General features: G+C 34.0%; 1 protein-coding gene across 1 annotated transcript in view; it reads right to left on the bottom strand.

Annotated features, from left to right (window-relative positions):
- The window catches only part of LOC136025338 (uncharacterized), a gene marked incomplete in the record, with an annotated part of 37,526 nt that extends 32,650 nt beyond the window's left edge, over positions 1-4,876 (bottom strand). The window contains 1 exon segment of the mRNA XM_065701261.1: positions 4,756-4,876. Within this exon segment, the coding sequence (XP_065557333.1) occupies positions 4,756-4,837 (82 nt within the window).
- Between the last annotated feature and the right edge of the window lie 6,443 nt (positions 4,877-11,319).

Raw genomic sequence — 11,319 nt, 5'->3', positions numbered from 1 at the left:
AAAAAAACCTGCTAACCTTTTTCAGACTTTAGTAGACTCCCTATGAGCCCTTTAGTAGTACTTATGTCTCTGAAATTTCCTTTTCTTTCGTTTCCGACTATTGAATAAACATTCTAAACGTTGGAGTTGTCAGCACACCATACAAATAACGGGAGCAAAACAAAGTAATGGGATAAATATTTTTATTGAAATAATGGTATGTGGAATATCATTATGAAATGACCTATCTTGGAATCAGAATATCATAATGCTTTGAATCTATCTCGGAAAATCCTTCATTATATTTTATCTTGAGATGTTACATATTCTATTTTTGGGTCATAGATAACTTTTAACAACCTCGCCGTACATTTCTTCACAGATATTGCCATGTTCATGGACTATATCTGCTTGTAAACCCATAATGGTACTAGTAACGTTAGCCGGTACTTTGTTTTTCATCAATTTATCTTTATATTTCATGGTGATATTGCCTGTCAATACCCTTTTTATTTTGATTGCGGTTTCATCGTCTATTACGAAATCATTTTCACTTATGCTGCAGTTTTGGCACCGGAATAAGATATGCATTATGACATTGGTGCTATAGTAGGCTTGTCTTCTTCTTTTCTTATGAATTGTAATGCCAAAAAGGTGGTGATAGGACGGGTAATGTATTACCAGCAACAGTAGCAAGAAGCAACAGTATCAACAAAAAGCTTTGTACTTGCATTCTCTTTTAGCATTATCAACTCTGGAAATGTTACTCTCGCATATTCACCATTTTGATGGTGGAAATTCTTGGACGCTCCAAGAAAATTTCCCCCCTCACTTTCATGACAACAAAGGTATACATTTCCAATCAGATCCCCAATAATACTTGTTCCATAACTCATATATTTCTCTTTGCGAGCATTCAATGCTATGATAAGTTTTTCATGAACACTTGCTTTCTTTCAAATAATTCATCTTTATCTTTTCCATGATTGTACTAGTAACGTTTGCATTGGTTTTGTTTTTCGTCAATTCATCTTTATTCTCCTTGATAATGATGTCTGCTAGTGGTCTTTTTATTTTATTTGCGGGTTCACACTGTATTACGACATTATTTCATGTTGATCTCAATTCCAGCACCAGGAAAAGATATGGCTTATGATACTGTTGCAAAAGTATACCCGTCTCCTTTTAGTCTTCTTTTGAATACTGATACCAGAAATATGGCAATAGGATCTGTCAATGGGTAACTTGTTACCAGAACTATTAGCAAGTAGCTGACCCTCTTCATCAGCTAAAATGTTTAGAGTTGCAGTATCTTTGAGAACTATAGTCTCTGAATATTTTACTCTCGCATATCTACCACTAAAAATATTGATTTTTTTCGATATTCCAAAGGAATCTAGCGCCTCACTTTGATGATAACGCACACAAAGATTTCCAATAAGATCCCCATTAAAAATTGTTTCATAGTTGAAATAATTCTCATTGTCAGCATCTAACTCAACGTTAGCTTTATCATATGTACACATTTTCTAGGAATATTTTCTCTTCGCGTTTAAAAAAAGGATGTGATTGTTTTTTTTAGATGTAAAAATGATTGCAAACGTATTATAAAGTGTCTATTGTTGATGACCAGCCATCGATTACCACGGAAGCAGCCGTAAAGGAAATCTTGGAATTGGCGGTACTTGGAGCTGAATTGGTGAAATCAGTATTGTGGAATTTGTGACAGAAGTGGGGGAACCGAAACTAACGCAACTGGGGGCAGATTTGGAGTTGAGATCGGAGCGGGTATAAGGAGAACTGGAATCATTTGAACCGGGCGGAAGCCAGCAGAATCGGGGATGGGACCGTTTTAAACTGGGATCAAAAGTGAGGGAAGGAAAATTGGTTACCACTTTTTTAATGAGGGGATACTAGAGGGTGCCAGAGGGCCAGTCATTTTGCACGGCGTTGCGAATTGACAATGTGTATCACGTTGTAGTTGGATTGCAAAAACATGAACCAATGGATTTAACGCATGATTTATAGCATGAAAATAGCCGAAAAATGAGTTAGGAATGAAGAGGGGATGCTAGCGAGTGCCAGAGGGCCAGTAATAGCGCTACACGGTGGTTTGAATTGATATGATGTATCAAGGGGGCTTTCGTTGCGATAAAGCATGAATCATTGGATTTAAAGCCTGATTTTTTAACAAGAAAATATCTGGAAATGTCTTTAAAAATATGACAAGGTACCAGAGGGTCAGTCATAGTGTGCTATGGTTGCGGGAGTTGAGATGGTGCATCACGTTTGGATTGGCATTAACCAATGGATTTGATGCATGACTTTTAACAAGAAAATATCTTAAAAATGCCTTCGGAATGACATTGTAGAGCTAGTTACCTACAATCACTATTGACTCTTTAAAAGGTATTGGAAATTCTGATTAACAGTTCAATGAGTCCCGTCCAACGTTTATACTGCAATCTCTTCCATAAGAACCTAATATGACCCAGGGGCATAATTTACACTACTGGCCCCCAGGTTCAGATGGGCTGTGTTATCCCAGGAGTCTTTGTTATATGTTAGGTATTTGTTGAAAATTAGAGCTATATAGAAAATTCAATTGGACGCATTTGGGAAAAAGAGAGAGTCAAGAGTGGGGGTTATTTGCCACTGGATCACTTTTGAATCTTAAAAAGGTAATGAGAACTTTCAAATTCTGATCTTTCAAATCTCCTCCAAGGTTAATACGACAACGTCTTCCCATAAAGGCTTTACATACCCCAAAGGCTTCAGTTACATCCCTTACCCTGGGATTGGGGGTGGGTTATTCTGAACCCTGAAGTTTTTTATATGATTGTTGGACTAATTCAAATAAACTGACAATCTCAAAATTTTGATAGGATGCGTGTGGCGGAAGGAGAAGGCTATATACTTTTACAGTTAGGAGAGGAAGCCAAACTCTTGTTTGTAGAGTTTTCAATTCGTTTCAAGCGAGATTTGCATATTCAATTTAGGTTTTACTTGTTTTAAGATTTGTTTACTCATTTATATTACTACTATTGTACGTTTGTTTGCTATGATTGTTTATTTAATTTCTGTTTGCTCTGGGTTTCATTTATGTTTCAAGAGCAAAATGTTTTTGTTTGTTTTAAGCATGATTTGCATATTCAATTTAAGCTTTACTCATTTCAAGATTGTTTAATTCATTTACAGTAGTACCTGTTGTTTGTGTTTTTGCTATAAATATTTATTTAATTTTTATTCGTGCTGGGTTTCATTTGTTATTAATAGTAATTTTGTGTCCTTTTTAGTTTGAGTTATTGTAAGTATTTTTGTCTTCAGATCTTAATTTTAATATGTCATTTATTTTTCTTTGAAAAGCTCCTTTTCGAAAAGCTTTTTTTAAATTAATAAATATAAATATGAAGTCTCTTGGCCTACCTCACCATTAAGAACTATAGTATCAGCCTGAATCCTTTCCGTTATTCCTGACATTTTATGCATGTGATACCCCACAAATATAATTTCTTTTGATATCCCTCTGTTCCTATCCCTAATCGAAGTGTGCAATTCATCTTTAAGATACCTGGAAAATTTCAATTTAGACCCAAAACGTATTTTGTGATGATACAGATGCGCTATTTTCACAGCGGGTGATATACCCACACACAGTTTACTTCGATCCACATTACCATATCTTTAGGAATATATTCAAGTCTCTAGTGATAATTTAATCTTCATTTCATCCCCTCAAAATACTTTTGATAATTTTAACTTGAAACCACACTGCCACTCCCATGAGATTTCATATGTAATCGTTTATTTTCTCTTGATTACATCTTGGATTTATTGATTTACTTCTGATTTTTCGTCTAAGTCAGAATTTTTAGATAAATATGACTCTATGAAGTTTTCAGAAAGTCTTAACTTGATCGTCAAAGTAAATCTCGAAATAAATCAAACCGTTAACAATTGGCACTTTTCAAAATTTGCAGCCTTTGCCCCAGGGACTTTGGTCTCTTAAATTTCAGCGGAAATAAATCCTTTGTTTTTAATTTGATTTCTGACCATTTTTCAATTCATAGCAAGAAGAGTTCTTCCCCCCTTTCAATCTAAAATTCTCGCAGGAAAATTTCCTCTGAAAACTTTCCTCCTTACAAAAATTTTTTTTCATAGAAAATCTGTTTGCAGAATATGCATTTCCCTCTCCAAAATATTCTATGTGTTTCCAAATAACAGATACTGTATTTAAACAATTTGAAAATTGTACAACCAACATCTCTATCCCCATTGGCTGTCGGAGGGATCATGTCATCCTTAAGGACAGAATTTTTGGACTTTTCAACATTTTTGTGACTGTGGCTATCAAAAAACTAAAACAAAAATTTGAAAACATCCACAGTATGGATTACAAAATTTTTAATAAAAAAAAATACAAAGTCCATTTTTTTGTAAACAGGAGTTCGATACATCTAAATTTTGGCTCTTTGATATGTTGAACCTTCTGGTGTGGTTTTAATTTAGCTCGGCTGAATTTTTGGTGGTATTCTCTCGTTTTTAAAGATTTAACAAATGTTTGAGCCTCTAACATTTTTATGACTTGCATTAAACGTAACAAATTTTATTCATTTGGAATCGACTTCAGTTTGATAGGGATATTTAATTCTCTTTAACTAGCTTATTTTAAGAATTATTTTAATTAACATTGAAAAAAATATTTAGACTTTAGTATATCCATTCGATTTGAGATTTTTACTGATTATACAGAGAAAAATGATAATATAGACTTGCCATTCATTGTCCCTGTGGAAACTTTAACTAAAAGACAAAATATCACCAAAATAAGTTTTTTACTATAAAATCTATCAGTCATGCTTAATTCTTTACTCCTAAAGGACTTCAGAAAACTAAAAATAATTATTAGAAGGCAAAGAATATATCATTTTTTACATGAATTTGGCTTGCAAAACTGGCCGAACGGCTAGACATATTACAATATACCTAGATATGTGACGGGATTGGTTTTAAGCTCGTATAATGTAATAATGTGGGGAATTAACCTCCAAAACTGACCCGGTTTTAGAGATACAAAAGCAGTTTTACCGCAATTGAAAAACAATATAAATGTTTAAAGATGAATTGAATAGGAGATATTTTGTAGATAGAATAAGTATAAGAAAAAGATATAAGAATAAATATAAGAATAATATAAGAATAAGATATCAGAATAAGATATTAGAATAAGATATTTTGTAGATAGAACGAATGCCAGCTCTGTCCCTTTCCTTTCATCACTATTCTATTGTATGTTTTTAAAATTTGGATAATTAACCCAATTAAACGATTATTGGATAAGAGATATGATGTGGATAAAAAAGAATGCCACCCCCATCCTTTTCCTTTCTTCACTATTATATTGTATATTTTAAAATTTGGATAATTAACCCAATTAAACAATTATTGGATAAGAGATATGATGTGGATAAAAAAGAATGCCACCCCCATCCTTTTCCTTTCATCACTATTATATTGTATATTTTAAAATTTGGATAATTAACCCAATGAAACGATTATAAATGCTCTAAAATGAGGACAATGGTTACTGGATAAAAATATTTTTTCAATGCTTAAGCTAAGTTTAAATTTTCGGAGGTATTATGATATCAAATTAACTTCAAATTTAAGCCTAAAGAGGGAAAAAAGTAAATAAAGGAAAATATGAATATTTAGACTTTCAAAACGGATTTTGTAATATAAAAGAAACACTTTTCAGGATACAGCTAAAAGTTTCAATTAGTTAGGAGGGGCGGGTAAAAAAATATTTAATAGAATTTTGGGAGTGAGTGACTTTGATTATCTGTCCTTCGGGGCACTGAAGTTTCAAAACCATACTTGACGACTTACTTCATAATTGCCTCTAATATTCTTATGTTGATCTCCGGACTTGTTTTACTATTCTTCCAATTTTTATTCAACTGTTGAAAACATCCTGGCCGTTGCTTTTCTACTTTTACAGTTTACACTGCATCCACAATATTTGCTGATAGTACCAACTGGTTAGGTGAGGATATTCACTTGATAGATTTTCTCGTTATCCAGTATTACCTTTTCTCCTTCTCTTGGTTATAGCTAATTTGTATATATATATTAAATAAAAAAAACAAGTTTTTTTAAATGAAAGTAAGGAGCAACATTAAAAGTTAAAACGAACAGAAATTACTCCGTATATGAAAGGGGCTTTTCCTCCTCAAGGCCTCGCTCTTTACGCTAAAGTTTGACTATTTCTATTAACTCTATTTTTAAAACAGTAAGAAACCTTAGCGTAAAGAGCGGGGCGTTGAAGAGGAAAAGCCCCTTTTCATATACGGAATAATTTCTACTCGTTTTAAGTTTTAGAGCTGCTCCTTACTTTCATTTAAAAAACTAGTTTTTTTATTTAATTTCTGGATGTTTTTGAATTAATGCATGTTTTGATCTTGACTCTCCGCACATAAATAATTAAAACGAAATTTTCATATTAATTAATTGCAATTAATCGGAAGATTTTGAGAAAAAGGAGTGAGGGAGGAGGCCTAGTTGCCCTCCAAGTTTTTGACTACTTAAAAAAGCAACTAGAACTTTTAATTTTTTACAAACGCTTTCATTGGTAAAAAATATACGTAACTTACAAATTAACTTACGTAACGAATTTCTATATTCGTATGTTCTTATTGCGTATATGAGGGGGTTCAACCTTCGTCGCTCTTTAACACTAAAGCTTAGATTTTGTCCCAATTCCTTAAGAATGACCTCTGAATCACAAAGGCCGTAGAATAAATAGTGGTTTTTTCAACCGGTAACGCATTCTTAAAGCTAGTTAAAGGTTTTTTTATATGTCAGTCTGCAGTGACTTTATCTTTTGTTAGTAATGAAGGAAGCAAAGTTCCCATTAAAACGACTAACAACCCATTAAAATCTAATTATCCTTCTTCGACCCACAAAGTTCTCTTCTTCTCCTAAAAGAACTAGAATATATTATTTGTGTAGGTACGTCCAAAATAAATAACAACTTTTTCTAATATTTTGTATCTCTGGGAAAAGTGGTACTGAAATTTCACTTCTCAATATCATTCATCTCGAAATCTATGTGTGTATAATAAATTTTATGAAACTTTAATCGTATAGTTCACGGGGAAGAGCCCACATGCCTTTATTAAGACGCAGCAACAATCATTTTCCTTAATAGCCAAAACTACCAACTTTTAAAGGCAAAAACTTCTTTAGTTCTCCAATTCACTGTTTTGCCAAAGATTTTAGGTCTTCAGGCTCAACCAGCAGATTTTCACCAAAACTTATGAATTTTTTACATCCTACTTACGACGTTACCTTTTGCCTTTGGTTCCCGCTGATGCTATTTTTTATTAACGCAAAACGACTCACGGACGGATATCAGATCCAGGAAAATCACAGAAATATTAAAGTTCAGTTTCATCAAGTTCAATCTTATGCATCAAAAGCTATGAGCCTGAGAAAATTTGCCTTATATTCCAAAAAAGGCGGAAACAACCCCTAAAAGTCATAGAATCTTAATGAGAATCACACCATCTATTCAATGTTTCAGAGAACCCTACTGTAGAGGTTATAAGTTGCTATCTGCAAAAATGTGGAATTTTGTATTTTTGCCAGAAAAAAGATCACAGATGCGTGTTTATCTTATTTTTTCTTCTTCTTCTTCCAAGGGGTGACCTTATCAAATCAGTGATCCTAAAATATCGTTAGAGGGCTCATTATAATGGAAATTAAAAGTTTTAGTGCCCTATTTAAGTGACCAAAACAATTGAAGGCAAACTAGGTCCCCTTCCAAGCTCCTTTTTCCCCAAAGCCATCCGATCAAAATTTTCAGATAACAATTTTGTTCAGCATAGTCGAAAAACCTAAGAACCATGTCTTTAAGGATAACTGAATTCCCCGCAGTCACCGGGGTAAGGGCTTCAAGTCGTGAACTTTGCCCATTGTTTACATATAGCACTCTTATTGGGAAGTTAACAGACGTTTTCAGGGAGTTTTCTTCTGGTGGGGGGTGTTAGGAGGAGAAGATTACCTGGAAGGATCCTTCCATGGAGGAATTTTTCAAGGAAGAGGGAAATTTTCCATGAAGGGCGCACCGGAATCCCTAGTACTTTCAGAACTTTTAGTATTCTCAGAAGAGCTATATATTCTAACTAAACCCTTTGTGATTCAGGAGTCAATCTTAAGGAATTGTAAAAAAAAATCAAATTTTAGCATGAATAGTGAGGTATTGACGAGGGGGCAAATCCCCTCACATATATGATAAGAATATACGAATATAGAAGTTCGCTACGTAAGTTAATTTCATAAGTTACATATATTTATTACCAACAAAATATTCTTAAATAAAATTATAAGGTCCAATGCCCTTTTTAAATGACAAAAAAATGGCTGGTTAAGTCTTCTCCCCCCCCCCCTTTCAGAAATGTCTGATCAAAATCTTTAGATATCCAATTTGTTCAGCATGAAGGCCGGGTAACTATGCCTTTGGAAATATCATGACCCCCCAAAGCCCTTGGGCAAAGTTGTTTGAGATAGAAAATTTGCTCATTGTCTACATATAGTGTTTGTTATTGGGAAATATGCATATATTTTTGGGTAAAGGGAGAGGGCAAATTTTCTACAGGTGGGAAATTCAAGGGGATAATTTTCCCTAGGGAGGGAAGTTTTCCGGGAGTGAATATCAAAGGGGAAATTCTACACTGGGAAAATTTGCCAGAGTTCTTTACGAAAGTCGTCTTATGTCCTGCTTTCTTTTCGCCAGCTCAATTTTATGAGTGGAGATGTTATGGGTATAGTCCGGGGTAAATCAAACAGTTTGTGGTAACAAACTGTAACAAAGGAGTGACTCGGCTCAATAGTTACCGAAACTATAAAAAGAAAATTTTGATATTAATATTAAATTTTAAATATTTGATCAAAATAGTTAAAATTTATCCCATTTAGCGTTACCCATCAAAAGTTACTAGCCTGAGGAAAATTCGCCTGATTTTTGAAACAGGGGGAAACAACCCCTAAAATTCAAGGAACCATACTGAAAATCCTATAACCAGATTCAGCTTACCAGAAAACCTTACTCTTAAGGTTTCAAGCTCCTATCTATAAAAATGTGGAATCTTGCTATTTTTGCCAGAAGACAGATCATGGATGCTTGTTTATTAAGGCCGGACGCTCCTCCAGAAATTATACTGCCTGTTCAGTTCTTTTTCAATCGCGGCAAATCACACAAATACTCAAGGTTATCAGATTTCACTGCCGTCATTAAACTCAAGGGGTTTCTCACTGAAAATTACGATTAATGTATATTCATTCTTCGTAATTCGACAAGTAAATAGGAATATTTATTTGGAAAAGAACTATTATTTGAGGAGAAAATTAGGGAAATTATTATTCGAGATTTTTTTTGGAGGAGGGGGGGTTCAACTCTTACGAAAGAAATACCAGGAAAACACAGGAAAATTAAACATTTCGCTGAGAAAATTAAGCATTATAAAAATTTAAGGTGGGTGAATCCCTCGCCTGCGTGTGTGCCTGTGGTCTGGTCATCATTATTTGCCAGGAGACGCGGTATAAAATTGTGAAAATTACAAATAAAAAGTACATATTTTCGGGTTTTCACTTCATGCAGACCTATTTAGAAAAATATAATTTAAATAATTGCTCGCAGCGAAGTGACAAATTTATTTCATTTTATCAAAAAGTTCGTGGTAACGAACTGTACTAAGGAGCGACCCGGCTCAATAGTAACCAAAACTCTAAAAAACGGATTTTTGATACCAATAGCTACATAAACAAAATCGCATTTTAATGCTGACTTTAAATATATGAGATACCTATCTAAAATTACGAGTCTAAGAAAAATTGCCTTATTTTAGAAAATAGAGGGAAACACCCGATAAAAGTAATAAAACCAAAATTACACCCATCAAAATCAGCCTATCAGGGAACCCTACCGTGGAAGTGTTAAGCTTCTATCAGCAAAAATATGGATTTTTTTTCCAGGGGTGATTATATCGAACCAGTTGTCATAGAATGTTGCGAGCGGGCTCATTCCAACGGAAATGAAGTTATATACAAGTGAATTATATATAAAAAATGAAGTATATAGCACCCTTTTTAAGTGATCTAAAAAATTGGAGGGCACCTAGGCCTCCAACCACGCTAATTATTTTCCCACAGTCACCCGATTAAAATTGTCAGATAGCCATTTTATTCAGCATAGTCGAAAAACCTTATAACTGTGTCTTTGGGGACGACTTATTCCACCAGAATCCCCGTGGAAGGGGCTACAAGTTACAAACTTTGATCAGTGTTTATATAGTAATGGTTATTGGGAAATGTACAGAGGTTTTCAGGAGGATTTTTGGTTGGGGGGGGGGTTGAGAACAGGGGGTTATGTTGGGGGAACTTTCCATGGAGGAATTTGTCATGGGGAAGAAAATTTCCATGAAGGGAGCGCAGGATTTTCTAGCCTTATTTCAAAATAGAACAATACAAAAACAAATATGAAACAGTTTTTTCAACTGAAAGTAAGGAGCAGCATTAAAATTTAACACTAACAGAATACAGAAGTTCGTTACGTAAACTAACTCGTAAGTTACATAGATCTTTTACTAGCAAAAACGTTTGTAAAATATTAAAAGTTCTAGTTGCCTTTTTAAGTAACCAAAACATTGGAGGGCAACTAAGCCTCCTCCCCTGCTCCTTTTTTCTCAAAGTGATTCTATCAAAATTATGAGAAAGCCATATAAATATGAAATTTCGTTTTAATTATTCATCTGTGGAGAGCCAAAATCAAAACATGCGTTAGTTCAAAAACGTTCAGATATTAAATAAAAAAAGACATGTTTTTAACTGAAAGCAAGGAGCAACATTAAAACTTAAAACGAATATAAATTACTTCGTATGTGAAAGGGGCTGCTCCCTCCTCAACGCCCCGCTCTTTACGCTAAAGTTTTACTCTTTCTCTCAATTCTGCTTTTTAAAACAGTAAAAAAATTTAGCGTAAAGAGCGGGGCGTTGAGGAGGGAGCAGCCCCTTTCATATACAAAGTGATTTCTGATCGTTTAAGTTTTAATGTCGCTCCTTACTTTCAGTTAAAAAAAAACTTGTTTTTTTTTTTGTTTAGCTTATCCATACGGGTTCATTAAAAAATATTCTAAAGTTCGATGCTTGAGTGTTTGTATATCTGAATTTGTATTCGGATAAGACTGTAATGACACATGATAACTACCCATACCTAGCACAGTTGGATTTATATAAACGGTTCTCGTATCTCCATACTTCTTGGCAACCTTCCGTCGACAA

The sequence above is a fragment of the Artemia franciscana genome, chromosome 3 (assembly GCF_032884065.1).
Source record: "Artemia franciscana chromosome 3, ASM3288406v1, whole genome shotgun sequence".
NCBI lineage: Eukaryota > Metazoa > Arthropoda > Branchiopoda > Anostraca > Artemiidae > Artemia > Artemia franciscana.
Note: the sequence above shows the minus strand (reverse complement) of the source record. Positions and strands in the feature narration are given on the sequence as shown.